General features: G+C 41.6%; 1 protein-coding gene across 1 annotated transcript in view; it reads left to right on the top strand.

Moving 5' to 3' along the window:
- LOC135548062 (phospholipid-transporting ATPase IC-like) overlaps nucleotides 1-21,478 on the top strand; it is a 66,785-nt gene that overhangs the window by 30,091 nt on the left and 15,216 nt on the right. The window contains exons 9-22 of the mRNA XM_064977294.1: nucleotides 413-495; nucleotides 1,296-1,454; nucleotides 2,159-2,247; nucleotides 9,828-10,018; nucleotides 11,707-11,915; nucleotides 12,335-12,378; nucleotides 12,490-12,646; nucleotides 13,233-13,421; nucleotides 13,668-13,780; nucleotides 14,044-14,208; nucleotides 16,168-16,279; nucleotides 16,564-16,639; nucleotides 16,758-16,890; nucleotides 20,465-20,753. Of these exons, the coding sequence (XP_064833366.1) occupies nucleotides 413-495; nucleotides 1,296-1,454; nucleotides 2,159-2,247; nucleotides 9,828-10,018; nucleotides 11,707-11,915; nucleotides 12,335-12,378; nucleotides 12,490-12,646; nucleotides 13,233-13,421; nucleotides 13,668-13,780; nucleotides 14,044-14,208; nucleotides 16,168-16,279; nucleotides 16,564-16,639; nucleotides 16,758-16,890; nucleotides 20,465-20,753 (2,009 nt within the window). The remainder of the gene's footprint in view (nucleotides 1-412; nucleotides 496-1,295; nucleotides 1,455-2,158; nucleotides 2,248-9,827; nucleotides 10,019-11,706; nucleotides 11,916-12,334; nucleotides 12,379-12,489; nucleotides 12,647-13,232; nucleotides 13,422-13,667; nucleotides 13,781-14,043; nucleotides 14,209-16,167; nucleotides 16,280-16,563; nucleotides 16,640-16,757; nucleotides 16,891-20,464; nucleotides 20,754-21,478) is intronic.

Genomic DNA, 21,478 nt, shown 5'->3' with positions numbered 1-21,478 from the left:
TTGTCAAGAACTTCCCCTTGATAACATGACATTGACAGAACGTGCTTATGTGTAAAACATTTTAGAGATATATATAGATATAGATATAGATATAGATAGAGATTCGATTGAAAACTCATTAGTCAAACAATACTATCAGAAGCCCAGCATGGTTCAGTTTATTCAATCAAATTTTCAGGTTATTGTCTTTGTGTTTAAATGTACAGACGTTTATTTTTTAAATAAATACATATTTTTTATATATATATATTATAATTATTATTAAATTAAAATTTGATTGAATAAACTGAACCATGCTGGGCTTCTGATAGTATTGTTTGACTAATGAGTTTTCAATCTTATCTCTATATATACTGAATTTGTCCACAAATGAGTCTACTGAATTGTCAATGTACATTTGATTGTTTTGCAGGGAAACCAACCTGAAGTTCAAGATGGGTCTGAAAGTGACAGACGAGAGACTGCAGGAGGAGGGCCAGCTGGCACAGTTTGACGGTAACATACTGCTGTGCTGTCTGTCTTAACTAACAGATGGACGTTAGATACTGTGTATTTATTTAGATATGTGTGGTGGGTCTTAAGAGGAATGCACTAACTACATCGCTATGGAGAAGAGCATCTGCAAATGACCAAAACGTTGTATAAAATGTGTGTATTTTGGAGAGGGAGTGGGGAGAGAGAATCCTCATACAGCCGTGATAGTGTCACTGTTTCCTTGTTTCCTCATACAGCCGTGATAGTTTTTGGTCACTGTTTCCTTGTTTCCTCATACAGCCGTGATAGTTTTTGGTCACTGTTTCCTTGTTTCCTCATACAGCCATGATAGTGTGTCACTGTTTCCTCATACAGTCGTGCTAGTGTCACTGTTTCCTTGTTTCCTCATACAGCCGTGATAGTGTGTCACTGTTTCCTCATACAGTCGTGATAGTGTCACTGTTTCCTTGTTTCCTCATACAGCCGTGATAGTGTGTCTCTGTTTCCTTATACAGCCGTGATAGTGTGTCACTGTTTCCTCATACAGCCGTGAAAGTGTGTCACTGTTTCCTCATACAGCCGTGATAGTGTCACTGTTTCCTTGTTTCCTCATACAGCCGTGATAGTGTGTCACTGTTTCCTCATACAGCCATGATAGTGTCACTGTTTCCTTGTTTCCTCATACAGCCGTGATAGTGTGTCGCTGTTTCCTCATACAGTCGTGATAGTGTCACTGTTTCCTTGTTTCCTCATACAGCCGTGATAGTGTGTCACTGTTTCCTCATACAGCCATGATACTGTTTCCTCGTTTCCTCATACAGCCATGATAGTGTGTGAGGAGCCTAACAACCGTCTGGATAAGTTCACGGGGACCATGCGTTGGAGGAAAGACCGCTTCCCTCTGGATCTGGACAATATGATGCTGAGAGGATGTAGGATCAGAAACACTGACGAGTGTCACGGACTGGTCATCTTCGCAGGTTAATACCTTGCATAACCTTTCAGAACCAATGGATATCCACACTCACTCACTCCACTCATTCACTCCACTCACTCACTCACTCACTCCACTCACTCACTCCACTCACTCCACTCACTCACTCCACTCACTCACTCCACTCACTCACTCCACTCACTCACTCCACTCACTCACTCCACTCACTCACTCCACTCACTCACTCCACTCATTCACTCCACTCATTCACTCCACTCATTCACTCCACTCACTCACTCCACTCACTCCACTCACTCACTCCACTCACTCACTCACTCCACTCACTCACTCCACTCACTCACTCACTCACTCCACTCTCCACTCACTCCACTCACTCACTCCACTCACTCACTCCACTCATTCGCTCATTCGCTCACTCGCTCATTCGCTCATTCGCTCGCTCACTCGCTCGCTCACTCATTCACTCACTCGCTCACTCACTCGCTCACTCATTCACTCATTCGCTCACTCACTCACTTCAGTTAGTCCACACCTGTTGGTTACAAAGCATGTAATGAATAACACATGATTTGACCCACAGACATCCTTTTCAGGTAAATACCTCACACACGTTCATGATCAATATACAGACCTACCAACAACATGGACATGCAGGCATGTAAATATGGTGTCTTGGACTTAATGTCATGCAAACTCTTACTCATCTGTTTGTTTGGTGTTTTGATGTAGGCGCCGACACTAAAATCATGAGGAATGGGGGCAAGACCAGATTCAAGAGGACTAAAATCGATGAATTGATGAACTACATGGTGTACACTGTAAGTGGCATTACATTCGGTCCTCCACTACACCTTCGCAAAATATTTCACCCTTTATGAAATGGAGTCTCTTTTTAAAATCCATTTACATCAGAGTGTGACGTATGTTGAACGCTGAACAAACCTCGGTTTATTTTTTTTGTAAATTTGTGACCAGTGTTTTCTCTAAGTTTGGTTGATATACTTTTTTTTATTTTGGCTCACACGACACGGTTATCCTCAGTTGCTGTGACTACTACTATCTGTCCCGGGATCCTGCCAGACCAAGAAATCCGAAGTTGTTTGCTGGAGCTAGCTTCCATTCTAGCTGGTAGCTATCAGTATAAAGCTAGCAGGGTTTTCCATTTTGGCTGGGACTGCAAAGGTGTCCCATGCTAATTGTGGTCTGTGTTCCCTGCTATCTGTTGCTTTTCCCCCTGTAATCTGAGCTGGCTGGAACTGTGTTGTATAGCTACCATGGTTAGCCGATGCTGCTACCAACAGTACGTTGGGGGGGGGGGCCTCCTTAGCAATGGGAATCCCGGACTGGACACAGACTTCAAACAGCTCTATGGTGAGAGACATCTTGGTTCCTGGGGCAAAACTCCTGTGCTGTCCTGGAGTACGAGTACAGAGCATTAAGACTGCTTCCTACCATTCTACGATGGATGCCTGGGGCTAACGCTGTCCTAGTCCATGTGGGATCAAATTACATCGTGAGGGCTCGCTCGGAACTGCTGAAAAAATAGATTTTAAAGAACTGATTCTAGCTCTGAAAGATTCCAAATAGAGGCTGATTATTTCAGGCCTGGTACCAATGCAGGCTACTGGCATTGCACGTATGGCAGAAAGAGTACTGTCGCTCTGTTGGCGTAACTTTTATAATTAACTTTGACACCTTCTGGAAACAAAATATGATCTACAGGAATGAGTCTGTCCAAATCATCTTGGCTCCTGGACTCTGTCCACAGATTTCAAGGCTGCGTTGAGACAATGACTTATCAATGACCCAAAACCTGCTCAGATAATCACTATTATGGTGTCGCTGAGATTGTCGTAGTGTTGCAGAAAATGTATTGTCCCAGGAGTTTTGTTAGTCATAGTGTATGTTTTTTTAAAATTTATTTGACCTTTATTGAACTAGGCAAGTCAGTTGAGAACAAATTCTTATTTTCAATGACGGCCTAGGAACAGGGGCAGAACAACAGATTTGTACCTTGTCAGCTCGGGGATTTGAACTTGAAACCTTTCAGTTACTAGTCCAACGCTCTAACCTCTAGGCTACCCTTATTCTAAAATGGTATGAAGCTACAAGCTTGGCACACCTGTATTTGTGGAGTTTCTCCCATTCTTCTCTGCAGATCCTCTCAAGCTCTGTCAGGTTGGATGGGGAGCGTTGGTGCACAGCTATTTTCAGGTTTTTCCAGAGATGTTCGATCGGGCTCTGGCTGGGCCATCCAAGGACATTGAGACTTGTCCCCGAAGCCACACCTGCGTTGTTTTGGCTGTGTGTTTAGGATTGTTGTCCTGTTGGAAGATGAACCTTCGCCCAAGTCTGAGGTCCTGAGTGCTCTGGAGTACGTTTTCATCAAGGATCTCTCTGTACTTTGCTCCGTTCATCTTTCCCTCGATCCTGACTCGTATCTCAGTCCCTGCTGGAGCTCAGGTAGTGACCATTGGGTTTTTAGTCACCTCGCTGCCCAATCTCCAGATTGCTCCGTTTGTCTGGGCGGCTCTAGGAAGAGTCTTGGTGTTTCCATTCTTCTTCCATTTAATAATGATGGAAGCTACTGTGTTCTTGGGGACCTTCAATGCTGCATACATGTTTTTGGTACACTTCCTCAGTTCTGTGCCTCGACACAATCCTGTCTCGGAGCTCTACGGACAATTCCTTCGACCTCATGCCTTGGTTTCCAGGAGTCCACCTTGGGGAACCTATATAGACAGGTGTGTGCCTTTTTTCAATTGAATTTACCACAAGTGGACTCCAATCAAGTTGTAGAAACATGTCAAGGATGATCAATGGGAACAGAATGCACCTGAGCTCAATTTTTTGTTGTTGTCTCAAAGTAAAAAAAAGTCTGAATACCTATGTAAATAAGATATTTTGGATTTCAATTTTATATAAATGTGCAAATATTTTCACTTTGTCATTATGGGGTATTGTGTGTAGATTGATGAGGAATTTGTTTTTATTTAATTCAGTTCAGAATAAGGCTTGGAAAAAAGAGAAGGGGTCTGAATACTTCCTGAATTCATTGTGATTTTACATTTACATTTAAGTCATTTAGCATATACAGAATAATGATTATATACAGAATAATGATTATATACAGAATAATGATTATATAATAATGGTTATATACAGAATAATGATTATATACAGAATAATGATTATATACAGAATAATGATTATATAATAATGGTTATATACAGAATAATGATTATATAATAATGGTTATATACAGAATAATGATTATATACAGAATAATGGTTATATACAGAATAATGATTATATAATAATGGTTATATACAGAATAATGATTATATAATAATGGTTATATACAGAATAATGATTATATACAGAATAATGGTTATATACAGAATAATGATTATATAATAATGGTTATATACAGAATAATGATTAAATACAGAATAATGATTATATAATAATGGTTATATACAGAATAATGGTTATATACAGAATAATGATTATATAATAATGGTTATATACAGAATAATGGTTATATACAGAATAATGATTATATACAGAATAATGGTTATATACAGAATAATGATTATATAATAATGGTTATATACAGAATAATGGTTATATACAGAATAATGATTATATAATAATGGTTATATACAGAATAATGATTATATACAGAATAATGGTTATATACAGAATAATGATTATATAATAATGGTTATATACAGAATAATGATTATATAATAATGGTTATATACAGAATAATGATTATATACAGAATAATGGTTATATACAGAATAATGATTATATTATAATGGTTATATACAGAATAATGATTAAATACAGAATAATGATTATATAATAATGGTTATATACAGAATAATGGTTATATACAGAATAATGATTATATAATAATGGTTATATACAGAATAATGGTTATATACAGAATAATGATTATATACAGAATAATGGTTATATACAGAATAATGATTATATAATAATGGTTATATACAGAATAATGGTTATATACAGAATAATGATTATATAATAATGGTTATATACAGAATAATGATTATATACAGAATAATGGTTATATACAGAATAATGATTATATAATAATGGTTATATACAGAATAATGATTAAATACAGAATAATGATTATATAATAATGGTTATATACAGAATAATGATTAAATACAGAATAATGATTATATAATAATGGTTATATACAGAATAATGATTATATACAGAATAATGGTTATATACAGAATAATGATTATATAATAATGGTTATATACAGAATAATGGTTATATACAGAATAATGATTATATAATAATGGTTATATACAGAATAATGATTATATACAGAATAATGGTTATATACAGAATAATGATTATATAATAATGGTTATATACAGAATAATGATTATATACAGAATAATGATTATATAATAATGGTTATATACAGAATAATGGTTATATACAGAATAATGATTATATAATAATGGTTATATACAGAATAATGGTTATATACAGAATAATGATTATATACAGAATAATGGTTATATACAGAATAATGATTATATAATAATGGTTATATACAGAATAATGGTTATATACAGAATAATGATTATATAATAATGGTTATATACAGAATAATGATTATATACAGAATAATGGTCATATACAGAATAATGATTATATAATAATGGTTATATACAGAATAATGATTAAATACAGAATAATGATTATATAATAATGGTTATATACAGAATAATGATTAAATACAGAATAATGATTATATAATAATGGTTATATACAGAATAATGATTATATACAGAATAATGATTATATAATAATGGTTATATACAGAATAATGATTAAATACAGAATAATGATTATATAATAATAGTTATATACAGAATAATGATTATATACAGAATAATGATTATATACAGAATAATGATTATATAGTAATAGTTATATACAGAATAATGATTATATAATAATAGTTATATACAGAATAATGATTATATACAGAATAATGATTATATACAGAATAATGATTATATAATAATGGTTATATACAGAATAATGATTATATACAGAATAATGATTATATAATAATAGTTATATTACATTACATTTACATTTAAGTCATTTGGCAGACGCTCTTATCCAGAGCGACTTACAAATTGGTGAATTCACCTTCTGACATCCAGTGGAACAGCCACTTTACAATAGTGCATCTAAATCATTTAAGGGGGGGGGGTGAGAAGGATTGCTTTATCCTATCCTAGGTATTCCTTGAAGAGGTGGGGTTTCAGGTGTCTCCGGAAGGTGGTGATTGACTCCGCTGTCCTGGCGTCGTGAGGCCGGGGGGGGGGGGGGGCTTCCTTGGCTTGATCAATACATCCGATGGATTTGGATACTGCTTTACAGCAGACTTCTACAGCATTAGTAAAGATGTGATCAATACATGTTGATGATTTCATTACTGTGCTGTTTGCAAATCCCCTGGTAGGTTGACTGACAACCTGAACCAGGTTGAAGGCACTGGTTACAGTTTGAAGCTTTTTCTTGAGTGGGCAGCTTGATGAGAACCAGTAAATATTTTGGTCCCCCAGAAAATATACCGCTGTTGACATCACATACATTATCAAGCATTTCACACGTTATGTTGCTACTCAGAGGTCTTAGTAAATGTTTTACAATGCAGATACACAGCTGTTTTACACTAAATAAGTGAAGACAGGACGGCAGTGTAGCCTAGTGGTTAGAGCGTTGGACTAGTAACCGGAAGGTTGAGAGTTCAAACCCCCGAGCTGACAAGGTACAAATCTGTCGTTCTGCCCCTGAACAGGCAGTTAACCCACTGTTCCTAGGCCGTCATTGAAAATAAGAATGTGTTCTTAACTGACTTGCCTGGTTAAATAAAGGTAAAAAAAAAAAAAGACTTTCAACACGCTTCTAGGGAAAGGGCATTCAACACGCACTTACACAAATGACTGATGATAGACTGAGAGAAATTGATAAGATTGGTGGCTGTTTTTGTTAGACTTCAGTGCGGCTTTTGACATTTATCATAGTCTGCTTGCTGAAAGAACTTATATGTTATGACTTTACAGCGCCTGCTATATTATGAAGAGTTACCTGTCTAACACAGAGGGTGTTCTCATAATCCAGGTAGAATCAGGAATTCCCCAGGGCAGCTGTCTAATCACCTGCCACTGGCTCTGATTTAAAGGCTGTGTTTCTATGCATGAGGATGACTCAACACTATATACACGTCACATACCACAGCAAGTTAAATCACTGTAACTCTTAACAATGAGCTGCAGTCCGTTTTTAGAGTGCCTGGCAAGAAATCAATTAGTCGTAGATATTTTCTAAAACCTAATAAGCATTTTATTTGGAGCAAATCATTCACTAAACCCTTAAACCTCAGCTAAGTCTTGACATGAATAGTGTTGAAATTGAGCTAATTGAGGAGACTAAACTGCTTGGCGTAACCCTGGATTGTAAACTGTCATGGTCAAAACCGGTGGTTGGTTACTGAGGGGAGGACGGCTCATGATAATGGCTGGAACGGAGCGAATGGAATGGCATCAAACACCTGGAAACCATGGAAACCACGTGTTTTGATGTATTTGATACCATTCCATTCATTCCGCTCCAGCCACTACCACAAGCCCATCCTCCTCAAAAGCAACAGTGGCTAAGATGGGGATAGATCCCCAACGGGCTCGGGAGAGACGAAAAGACGAGTCATGCTGAAACATGACCCGCCAAGCCACACTTCTAAACACCTGCTCGCTTAACCCGGAGTCCAGCTGCACCAATGTGTTGGCGGAAACACAGTTCACCTGATGACCGAAGTCAGCCTGCAGGTGCCCGACCCGCCACAAGGAGTCGCTAGAGCACGATAAGCCAAGGAAGCCCCCCCCGGCCAAACTTACCCGGACGGCGCTGGGCAAATTGTGCGCCACCGTATGGGACTCCTGGTCACGGCCGGTTGTGACACAGCCTGAGATCGAACCCCAGGCTGTAGTGAAGCTGCAACACTGCGATGCAGTGGAGGCGGCTGCTCTGCCTTAACGACAATCTCAACAAGGCAGGTCCTACAGGCTCTAGTTTTGTCGCACCTGGACTGCTCCCCAGTCGTGTGGTCAGGTGCCACAGAGGGACTATGGAAAATTACAACTGGCCCAGAACAAGTAGCGCTGAATGTACAAGTAGCGCTGAATGTACAAGTAGCGCTGAATGTACAAGTAGCGCTGAATGTACAAGTAGCGCTGAATGTACAAGTAGCGCTGAATGTACAAGTAGCGCTGAATGTACAAGTAGCGCTGAATGTACAAGTAGCGCTGAATGTACAAGTAGCGCTGAATGTACAAGTAGCGCTGAATGTACAAGTAGCGCTGAATGTACAAGTAGCGCTGAATGTACATGTAGCGCTGAATGTACATGTAGCGCTGAATGTACAAGTAGCGCTGAATGTACAAGTAGCGCTGAATGTACAAGTAGCGCTGACATTGATAATGTCATTCTCTCATGGATCAAAGTGGTGGAGAAATCGACTTCATCACGACTTGTTTTTATACGAATGTTTGACATGTTGAATGCGCCGTGGTGTCTGTTTTTGAACTACTAGCACACAGCTCGGACACAAGACATGCCACCAGAGGTCTCTTCACAGTCCCCAAGTCCGGAACAGACTATGGGAAGCGCAAAGTACTACATATGAGTCATGACTACATGGAACTCTATTCCACATCAGGTAACTGATGCCAGCAGTAAAATCAGGTTTAATGAAACAGATAAAAAATGCACCTTATGGAACAGCGAGGACTGTGAAGACACACACACAGACTACACACACACACACACACACACACACACACACACACACACACACACACACACACACACACACTATAGACAAATACACCTTATGGAACAGCGAGGACTGTGAAGACACACACACACACACACACACACACACACACACTATAGACAAATACACCTTATGGAACAGCGAGGACTGTGAAGACACACACACACAGACAACATACACACTATAGACAAATACACCTGGTTTGTTTTGTAGCGTAGTGGTCTGAGGGCGCACACTTAATGCATTGTGAAATCTGTAAAATATATTTTAATGTTTAAAAATAACTGGACCCCAGGAAGAAAGGCTGCTGCCTTGGCAGGAACTAAATGGGGATCCATAATAAACCCCAGGAAGAGTAGCTGCTGCCTTGGCAGGAACTAAATGGGGATCCATAATAAATACATGCTTGAGATGAGATGAATGCTTGTGGAATTAGAGATGCAGTGTAAGAAAGTATGAAAACTATTGATTTAAATTCCTTCTCCTCTCCAGATCTTTGTAATCCTGGTCCTGTTGTGTGCTGGCCTGGCCATCGGAAACACCTTCTGGTACGAGGAAGTAGGCAGCAAGGCCTGGTATCTGTATGACGGTAAGGACCAGACTGCTTCTTACAGAGGTTTCCTCAGCTTCTGGGGGTACATCATCGTGCTCAACACCATGGTTCCCATCTCCCTCTACGTCAGGTGAGTATAGAAATGGAATCGGACTCATTTGACTTGAATAAGGGTACACGTTCTAATAATTACATTTCCCTGGGCGAGTCACTCTCAAACACAGGCACGGGTTGTGTTCAGTAGGGCACATCGTAGCAAATCTGTGTTTGTTTTTTTTATGGGAAAATGTGTGTAGAACTTCCCTGTTTTTTTATTCTGTTTCATAACGTTTTCTACCTATTGCACACAGCCAAGCTCTTTCTTTTGCACCGTCTACCACCTGCTTTTAGAGGGCTTTATTTAGTCAAAGACTCAGAACTGTCATTATCTCCTAGTTCCTAGTATCCTCTGAACGGTTGTTATTATCTCCTAGTTCCTAGTATCCTCTGAACGGTTGTTATTATCTCCTAGTTCCTAGTATCCTCTGAACGGTTGTATTATCTCCTAGTATCCTCTGAACGGTTGTATTATCTCCTAGTATCCTCTGAACGGTTGTTATTATCTCCTAGTTCCTAGTATCCTCTGAACGGTTATATTATCTCCTAGTCCCTAGTATCCTCTGAACTGTTGTTATTATCTCCTAGTATCCTCTGAACGGTTGTATTATCTCCTAGTTCCTAGTATCCTCTGAACGGTTGTTATTATCTCCTAGTTCCTAGTATCCTCTGAACGGTTGTTATTATCTCCTAGTTCCTAGTATCCTCTGAACGGTCGTATTATCTCCTAGTCCCTAGTATCCTCTGAACGGTCGTATTATCTCCTAGTCCCTAGTATCCTCTGAACGGTCGTATTATCTCCTAGTTCCTAGTATCCTCTGAACGGTCGTATTATCTCCTAGTTCCTAGTATCCTCTGAACGGTTGTATTATCTCCTAGTTCCTAGTATCCTCTGAACGGTTGTATTATCTCCTAGTTCCTAGTATCCTCTGAACGGTCGTATTATCTCCTAGTCCCTAGTATCCTCTGAACGGTCGTTATTATCTCCTAGTTCCTAGTATCCTCTGAACGGTCGTTATTATCTCCTAGTTCCTAGTATCCTCTGAACGGTCGTATTATCTCCTAGTCCCTAGTATCCTCTGAACGGTCGTTATTATCTCCTAGTTCCTAGTATCCTCTGAACGGTCGTATTATCTCCTAGTCCCTAGTATCCTCTGAACGGTCGTATTATCTCCTAGTCCCTAGTATCCTCTGAACGGTCGTATTATCTCCTAGTTCCTAGTATCCTCTGAACTATTGTTATTATCTCCTAGTATCCTCTGAACGGTTGTATTATCTCCTAGTCCCTAGTATCCTCTGAACGGTTGTATTATCTCCTAGTATCCTCTGAACGGTTGTATTATCTCCTAGTCCCTAGTATCCTCTGAACTGTTGTTATTATCTCCTAGTATCCTCTGAACGGTCGTATTATCTCCTAGTTCCTAGTATCCTCTGAACGGTTATATTATCTCCTAGTTCCTAGTATCCTCTGAACGGTTATATTATCTCCTAGTATCCTCTGAACGGTCGTATTATCTCCTAGTCCCTAGTATCCTCTGAACGGTTATATTATCTCCTAGTCCCTAGTATCCTAACTCCCATGTACCTGTGGAAATAATGATAGAATACTGTATTGAGTCGTCATGAGAGTATTTCAGGTCCCCACTTCCAGAATAGGTTTCTAATCTAGGGTCTTTCCGTGTTTAAAATAAAGGTGAAATATATTTCCAATTTCCTCTCCAGTGTGGAGGTGATTCGTTTGGGCCAGTCGAAGTTCATCAACTGGGACCTTCAGATGTACTACCAGGAGAAAGACACCCCAGCCAAGGCCCGCACCACCACCCTCAACGAGCAACTGGGTCAGATCGAATACATCTTCTCAGACAAGACCGGTACCCTCACGCAGAACATCATGGCCTTCAAGAAATGCACCATCGCTGGACACACCTTTGGTAAGACTAATTTGTTACATCCTGGCTAGAGTGTAGCTTGATGTTCCCAGATCAGTTCATGCTGTCGTTGTCAAGGTGGTTGTCATTTCACTACCACCCGCAGTACAAAAAAGTACAATTTTATGAACTGTTTTCTAAGGATGTCGACATTGACACATTTCTAGTTAAAAATATTTTAACAATATTCAGCATGGACGCTTAATTCACCGTCTACTAAATATGTGTATGTGACCAATAACATTTGGTTTGTTGTTACTGCCAAATTACCATTTTTAAAGGTCTGGCATCTCCCAAGTATTGCTTGACTGGACATCCTAGTCCACTCTGCATTGTTTTTGAATGTAACAGATTTCACCTGTAAACATCATTTTTGAAGCTTGTATTATGACGTGATGCATTCATGTCTTTTCATTTGACAGGTGACCCTGCTAATGTTGCGGGTGTACCTCTGGATCGCGGGAAGGTACTTTATTTTTGTTTTGTCTGAAACAGTATTTTATTCAGATTTGACACATACAGTGCTTCATCTACAGCATTATATTGATGGTCATTTCTTTCCCTCTGTACTTCACAGCCAGTGGACTTCACCTGGAACAAGTACGCAGACAGGAAGTTTGAGTACTTGGATCATTCCCTGGTGGCCTGCATCCGGTCCAAGAAGGACAAAGACACCTTGGAGTTCTTCAAGCTGCTGTCTTTGTGTCACACTGTCATGGTGGAACAGAAAGAAGGTAAGGAACCAAGGTAGTGATGATAGAGTTCAAAGTTCAATCAATCATTGGATGATTTTATTGATTGGTCAGTTCAAGAAATCACTGATTTCACACATACAGTATGTGATTAGTCCTGTTAATTGAACCCACCTAGGAAGACTAGGTAGCCTTCCTTCAGAGTACCATGGATATCTGGCCCCAGAGTGGATGTGTATTCAGAGTACCATGGAGAACAACTTTTAATGGTCTACAAGCGCATTTGGCGTTTGAAGTCCTCTAGTTAGCACATACAGAACAGAGACAGGGTGAGCAACCTGCATTATAGTAATGCCAGAGGTCAAAATTCAGAAACCAATTCTTGTACATAATGGGCTGTTTTCTTGGACACCTGAAAAAGCCTGTTTCTGAACTTGATGTAGAATCTTCTTTGGAAAATCCTTCGTAGTCCAGAACCGAGCTTTTTATCTTTGTCTGGGAAACCAGTCCAGGTAGTTTTAGTTTAGAGTACCGTGGACACCGATGACTATTCTATAATAAAGGTGTGACATAACCTCTGGCCACAGAGTTTGTATGTCTTGATTTGTCTGTTGTCCTCAATCCTCAGATGAGTTGGTGTACCAGGCAGCCTCTCCTGACGAGGGAGCTTTGGTGACGGCTGCCAGGAACTTTGGTTTTGTGTTCCTGTCCCGTACCCAGGACACCATCACCATCAGCGAGATGGACCAGGAGATGACCTACGAGATGCTGGCCCTGCTCGACTTTAATAGTGACCGCAAACGCATGTCCATCATCCGTGAGTGAATATTTTAATACTGTGATCATGGCGTCCCCTCTAGGGTTGTAAAAGTTCTGGGAATTTTTGCAAAGTTCCGAGGTTTATTTGAATTCCGAGTTGGAGAATCATTCCTTGATGATTTGGAAATCTTCTAACCGGGCCTGGATTTATGCGAACTTTGACAAAGCGTCTGAAATGTTGTAATACGAGCCTTTTCACTGTGACCATCTCCCTAACATGCAGTCTCATCTCTCTCTCTGACAGTGAGGTTCCCTGACGGTCGGATCCGTTTGTACTGCAAAGGAGCAGACACGGTCATCTACGAACGCCTCTCTCCTAACTCCAAACACAAGGAAGTGACCCAGACTGCTCTAGACGTAGGTCACTGGTGTCTTTTGATAGGCTGGATGTAAAGGATGGTTTTCAGTCTATGTCGGGGCCAGGCTATGAAGCATGTGTGTGGTTGTATTTTGAGCTAGGACATTCTGGACTTTCTCTTTTTGGTTGGTCACTTCTTATTGAATGAATCTTGGCTCCAGTAGTTCCAGAATGGTGAAAATATCCCCCTGTTCATTCATTGTTTCTCATTCCAGTAATTCCATGACGTTCAAATAAACCAAAACCTTCTCTTCCGTTGTAGATCTTTGCCAACGAGACTCTCCGGACCTTGTGTCTGTGCTACAAGGATATCAGTAAGCAGGAGTTTGATGCCTGGGCAAAGAAGCACAAGGCTGCCAGTGTTACTATGGGCAACAGGGAGGCTGCTCTAGATCGAGTGTATGAACAGATTGAGAGCAACCTCATGGTAGGAAGCTCATCCCACATAATGAGAACATGCTAAACAAAATTGACAGTTAAATCTAGGACCTATTTAACCTCAAGGATCGTCCCCTTTTTTTCCAACGAGTTTGTAGTTGAAGTTTGTAGAAATGTGAAAGGAATATAACACATTAGATTTGGTAAAAGTTAATACAAAGATAAAACAACCATTTTTTTTTGGACCATCTTTGAAATGCAAGAGAAAAGCCATAATGTATTATTCCTTCCCAGGTGCAATTTGGATATTGGCCACTAGATGGCAGCAGTATATGTGCACTGTTTTAGTCTGAACCAATGAACCGTTGCATTTCTGTTCAAAATATTGTATCAAGACTGCCCAAATATGCCTAATTTGTTGATTAATAACTTTTCATGTTCAAAACTGTGCACTCTCCTCAAACAATAGCATAGTATTATTTCACTGTAATAGCTACTGTAAATTGGTCAGTGCAGTTAGATTAACACGAATTTAAGCTTTCTGCCTGTATCAGATATGTCCTGAGAAATGTTCTTGTTACTTACAACCTCATGCTAATCATATTAGCACACGTTAGCTCAACCATCCTGCAGGGCACCCACCAATCCTGAAGAAGTTTTAAAGGACTGATTCACGGAAATCTATGTAATATATTTTATGGCAGTAGAATACAGTGCATTCAGAAAATATTCAGAATTCTTGACTTTTTCCACATTTTGTTACATTACAGCCTTATTCTAAAATGTATTAATTAGTTTTTAGTTTAGTTTTAATCAATCTACACACAGTACCCCAAACTGACAAATTTATTCAGAATAAATAAACTGACAATTACATAAGTATTCTCAGACCCTTTACTCAGTACTTTGTTGAAGCACCTTGGGCAGCGATTACAGCCTTGAGTCTTCTTGGGTATGACGCTACAAGTTTGGCACACCTGTATTTGGGGAGTTCCTCCCATTTCTTCTCTGTAGATCCTATCAAGCTCTGTTAGATTGGTATTGGAGTGTCGCTGTACAGCTATTTTCGGGTCTCTCCAGAGCTGTTCGATCGGGCTCTGGCAGGGCCACTCGAGGACATTCAGAGACTGTCTTGGCTGTGTGCTTAGGGTCGTTGTCCTGTTGGAAGATGAACCTTTGCCCCAGTCTGAGGTCCTGAGCGCTCTGGATCAAGGATCTCTCTGTTCTTTTATCCGTTCATCTTTCCCTTCAACCTGACTAGTCTCCCAGTCCCTGAAAAACATCCCCTTCACCTCCCTGATCAAGGACCTTCTCCCCCGATTGCTCAGTTTGGCTGGGCGGCCAACTCTAGGAAGAGTCTTGGTGGTTCCAAACTTTTTCCATTTAAGAATGATGGATGCCACTGTGCTCTTGGGGACCTTCAATGCTGCAGAGTTGTTTTGCTACCCTTCCCCAGATCTGTGCCTCGACACTCCTGTCTCGGCACTCTACGGGCAATTCCTTCAACCTCACGGCTTGGTTTTTGCTCTGACATGCACTGTCAACTGTGGGACCTTACATAGACAGGTGTGTGCCTTTCCAAACCATGTCCAATCAATTGAATTTACCACAGGTGGACTCCAATCAAGTTGTAGAAACATCTCAAGGATGATCAATGGAAACCGGATGCACCTGATCTTTGCTGAGTCTCTTAGCAAAGGGTCTGAATCCTCAGTTTTTTTTGTTTTTTTTTATAAATTAGCAGAAAAATCGAAGCATGTTTTTGCTTTGTCGTTATGGGGTATTGTGTCTAGAGTGAGTTTTATTTGTAAAATATATTTTAGAATAAGGCATAACGTAATAAAATGAGGGAGAAGTCTGAATACTTTACGAATGCGCTATATGTTCTACAAGTTTCATTAGTTAATGTTTACATACATGGTGTTCAGCGCTTTGCCTCGCCCAAAAGTTGCTGCTTCCTGCTACTCTTAAAGGAGACATGTTTGCTTTGTTTTGTCCTAATCGGCAGATGATCGGCGCGACTGCCATCGAGGACAAGCTACAGGACGGGGTTCCTGAGACCATCGCCAAGCTGGCAAAGGCTGACATCAAGATCTGGGTCCTGACTGGAGATAAGAAAGGTTTAGTCTCAGTGGCGGCCTGTCTCTGTGGTGGGGAGAGCCTTTGGAATGTTCATCTCAATGCAACCAGAGACTGGGGTTCCCTATATAGTGGCCAGGGCTCATAGTAATGTACTATAGCATGTCATATTTACTTCCCAACCATGTTTTACTGTTGATTTAAGTATTGAGATCAAACCTTCTCGAGCTGCTACTTCACGGAGTCTGCAGCTTGATGGATTAAATGTGTATTGATGGCTGGGATGGAAAGAAACATGGGAGACTTTACCATTTTCTACTTGCAGAAACGGCTGAGAACATTGGCTATTCCTGTAAGCTGCTTACCGATGGCATGCAGATCCACTATGGAGAGGATGTCAAGTAGGTTTGATTTTTCAATAATACTTACATCCTCTGGGATCAAATATACATCTTGTTAATATACAGTGTGTTATTTTTAACCCCCCCACATTTAAATCATTCTGTGTTTTGTGACCAGTGAGAAGCTGCGGATCAGACAGGCAAACAGAAGGGTTCAGCCGCCTGCGTTCGGTCGGACCAGGAAGAAGGTACCGGATCCGTTCTTCCCCGAGCCTGGCAGGAACGCCCTCATCATCACTGGAGGCTGGCTGGTGAGTGTAGTAGCCTACTACGTCGTTGTTGGTCTCCAACTTGGTCGACCGAAAGCCGTGTATTTTTCCGTATATAGACACACCATATGTGTTGGAATAAAATCAACTATATGCATTGAGCGTGTCTGATGCTTTAAGCGCACTGTTTCATTAAATAAGACACGTGATTCAAGAAGGAGCCAGAGATCAAGAAGAAAAAAACACTAATTGACCCGAACATCCTCTTCTCCCGCTGGCCTTCTGTTATGCTGTTGAAGGTGCCGGTAATTCGGTTACACGAGTGGTCGGCAATCTTTTTTTTTTTCATTTGGAATGCCAGTTTATGTTACCATTTCTACCGATCTGCATGCCAGTTATGGTTTTCATATGCACATTTTCGTGGATTGTTTTCATTTAATTTATAATAACGTCGTATCTCAAAATCATTGTCATGTGGGTAATCAAAATACAACAAATAATAAATAAATAATTATAAATAATCTAACAGTAACTTCTATTACCGACTGTGGAGAAATAGGCTACATAAAACCAACAAATAAAAACATTGCAGCCTGCAGGTAGAACCTGATCAAACATTAATATCCTATAATATCAAATTGGCGATGCATGACCTGTCTGCAAAGAACTTGAAATATTGTATAAACTTTCACCAGAAGCTCACACTAGCAACTTTTGTATAAAATATTCTGGGGCCTCTGAGTTTCCCGTGTCAGTGTGCTCCAGACAGACACAGCTGGAGGCTGTTAAGGGGCTGATAGTGGTAATCAGATCCTATTTTATGACTTTTCCAATGGATCAGATATTTTTCCCAAATAGGTGAGAGCTGGAACAAAAAACAAACAAAAAAAATTCAAATACATTGTGGATCTATTGTCTTTCTCGATTAACGTGAAAACAAACTTTGTTTGCTTGGTGTTTTGAGGTGAAGAAAACAAAATGACTTTGAGAAGCTCATTAGTGGAGGTGAGTTGAGACAATCAGAAATACTCTCAGATTCCCAAAATGGGCACACTAATAGGTGTACATTTTGCAGGCCTGGTAGCCTAGTACTACTTCTATGTGTAATCGGGTGTGCATCCTTACTCCACCTTGACAAGAGCGCTCAAAAACAAGACGATGAATAAATGGACAAAACTCATTCATGGAATGAAATGAACGAACAACTCGTTTTTCACCAGTGTTGCATTGGTTGTGCAAACAACATGTCCACTCTGACAATGAGAATGTATTAACATAAATGACTGTAATAATAATGTATTAACATAAATGACTGTAATAATAATGTATTAACATAAATGACTGTAATAATAATGTATTAACATAAATGACTGTAATAATAATGTATTAACATAAATGACTGTAATAATAATGTATTAACATAAATGACTAATAATAATGTATTCGCATAAATGACTGTAATAATAATGTATTAGCATACATGACTGTAATAATAATGTATTAGCATACATGACTGTAATAATAATGTATTAACATAAATGACTGTAATAATAATGTATTAACATAAATGACTGTAATAATAATGTATTAGCATAAATGACTGTAACCAAAATAACATTGTAGTTTCAACATTATGATAATTAAAGGTACATGTACTACTGGTGCTATATGTAATGGGGAATTAATAGACATTAACAATCAAATGGTTTAAATTCACACAGTGAAGTTATGAATCAATTAATGTGCCAAAATTGCCTAAGCAAGTGAAATAGATAATAATCAAAAGTGAAATAATTAATGAAGAGTAAACATTTTATTTATCTCTGTCTCCCTCCCTATGTCTGTCTGTCTCTCTCCCTCCGTGTCTGTCTGTCTCTCTCCCTCCGTGTCTGTCTGTCTCTCTCCCTCCGTGTCTGTCTGTCTCTCTCCCTCCGTGTCTGTCTGTCTCTCTCCCTCCGTGTCTGTCTGTCTCTCTCCCTCCGTGTCTGTCTGTCTCTCTCCCTCCGTGTCTGTCTGTCTCTCTCCCTCCGTGTCTGTCTGTCTCTCTCCCTCCGTGTCTGTCTGTCTCTCTCCCTCCGTGTCTGTCTGTCTCTCTCCCTCCGTGTCTGTCTGTCTCTCTCCCTCCGTGTCTGTCTGTCTCTCTCCCTCCGTGTCTGTCTGTCTCTCTCCCTCCGTGTCTGTCTGTCTCTCTCCTCCGTGTCTGTCTGTCTCTCTCCCTCCGTGTCTGTCTGTCTCTCTCCCTCCGTGTCTGTCTGTCTCTCTCCCTCCGTGTCTGTCTGTCTCTCTCCCTCCGTGTCTGTCTGTCTCTCTCCCTCCGTGTCTGTCTGTCTCTCTCCTCCGTGTCTGTCTGTCTCTCTCCCTCCGTGTCTGTCTGTCTCTCTCCCTCCGTGTCTGTCTGTCTCTCTCCCTCCGTGTCTGTCTGTCTCTCTCCCTCCGTGTCTGTCTGTCTCTCTCCCTCCGTGTCTGTCTGTCTCTCTCCCTCCGTGTCTGTCTGTCTCTCTCCCTCCGTGTCTGTCTGTCTCTCTCCCTCCGTGTCTGTCTGTCTCTCTCCCTCCGTGTCTGTCTGTCTCTCTCCCTCCGTGTCTGTCTGTCTCTCTCCCTCCGTGTCTGTCTGTCTCTCTCCCTCCGTGTCTGTCTGTCTCTCTCCCTCCGTGTCTGTCTCTCTCTCTCCCTCCGTGTCTGTCTGTCTCTCTCCCCCTCCGTGTCTGTCTGTCTCTCTCCCTCCGTGTCTGTCTGTCTCTCTCCCTCCGTGTCTGTCCGTCTCTCTCCCTCCGTGTCTGTCCGTCTCTCTCCCTCCGTGTCTGTCTGTCTCTCTCCCTCCGTGTCTGTCTCTCTCCCTCCGTGTCTGTCTGTCTCTCTCCCTCCGTGTCTGTCTCTCTCCCTCCGTGTCTGTCTCTCTCCCTCCGTGTCTGTCTCTCTCCCTCCGTGTCTGTCTGTCTCTCTCCCTCCGTGTCTGTCTGTCTCTCTCCCTCCGTGTCTGTCTGTCTCTCTCCCTCCGTGTCTGTCTGTCTCTCTCCCTCCGTGTCTGTCTGTCTCTCTCCCTCCGTGTCTGTCTGTCTCTCTCCCTCCGTGTCTGTCTGTCTCTCTCCCTCCGTGTCTGTCTGTCTCTCTCCCTCCGTGTCTGTCTGTCTCTCTCCCTCCGTGTCTGTCTCTCTCCCCTCCGTGTCTGTCTGTCTCTCTCCCTCCGTGTCTGTCTGTCTCTCTCCCTCCGTGTCTGTCTGTCTCTCTCCCTCCGTGTCTGTCTGTCTCTCTCCCTCCGTGTCTGTCTGTCTCTCTCCCTCCGTGTCTGTCTCTCTCCCTCCGTGTCTGTCTCTCTCCCTCCGTGTCTGTCTCTCTCCCTCCGTGTCTGTCTGTCTCTCTCCCTCCGTGTCTGTCTGTCTCTCTCCCTCCGTGTCTGTCTGTCTCTCTCCCTCCGTGTCTGTCTGTCTCTCTCCCTCCGTGTCTGTCTGTCTCTCTCCCTCCGTGTCTGTCTGTCTCTCTCCCTCCGTGTCTGTCTGTCTCTCTCCCTCCGTGTCTGTCTGTCTCCCTCCGTGTCTGTCTCTCTCCCTCCGTGTCTGTCTGTCTCTCTCCCTCCGTGTCTGTCTGTCTCTCTCCCTCCGTGTCTGTCTGTCTGCAGAACGAGATCTTATACGAGAAGAAAAAGAAGCGTCGCCGTCTTCGACTGAAGCGTCTCGGTAAGAGACCCGCCTCCGCCACGCCCCAGGATGCTGCCCAGCCAATCGACGACTGGGAGAAGGAGACTCGTCAGGTGGACTTTGTGAACATGGCGTGCGAGTGCGAGGCGGTCATCTGCTGCCGGGTCACGCCAAAACAAAAGGCCAACGTGGTTAGCCTGGTGAAGAAGTATAAGAAGGCCGTCACGCTGTCCATCGGAGATGGAGCCAACGACGTCAACATGATCAAGAGTACGCGAGGAGATTTATTTCATTTACTTCCTGTCTCGCTCCATCTATACTTCTCCCTGTCTCTCTCCATCTATACTTCTCCCTGTCTCTCTCCATCTATACTTCTCCCCATCTCTCTCCATCTATACTTCCTGTCTTGCTCCATCTATACTTCCTGTCTCGCTCCATCTATACTTCCTGTCTCGCTCCATCTATACTTCCTGTCTCGCTCCATCTATACTTCCTGTCTCGCTCCATCTATACTTCCTGTCTCTCTCCATCTATACTTCCTGTCTCGCTCCATCTATACTTCTCCCCGTCTCGCTCCATCTATACTTCCCGTCTCGCTCCATCTATACTTCCTGTCTCGCTCCATCTATACTTCCTGTCTCGCTCCATCTATACTTCCTGTCTCTCTCCATCTATACTTCCTGTCTCGCTCCATCTATACTTCTCCCCGTCTCGCTCCATCTATACTTCTCCCCGTCTCGCTCCATCTATACTTCTCCCCGTCTCGCTCCATCTATACTTCTCCCCGTCTCGCTCCATCTATACTTCTCCCCGTCTCGCTCCATCTATACTTCTCCCCGTCTCGCTCCATCTATACTTCCTCCCCGTCTCGCTCCATCTATACTTCTCCCCGTCTCGCTCCATCTATACTTCTCCCCGTCTCTCTCCATCTATACTTCTCCCCGTCTCGCTCCATCTATACTTCTCCCTGTCTCTCTCCATCTATACTTCTCCCC

This window comes from Oncorhynchus masou, chromosome 11, assembly GCF_036934945.1.
Source record: "Oncorhynchus masou masou isolate Uvic2021 chromosome 11, UVic_Omas_1.1, whole genome shotgun sequence".
NCBI lineage: Eukaryota > Metazoa > Chordata > Actinopteri > Salmoniformes > Salmonidae > Oncorhynchus > Oncorhynchus masou.
Note: the sequence above shows the minus strand (reverse complement) of the source record. Positions and strands in the feature narration are given on the sequence as shown.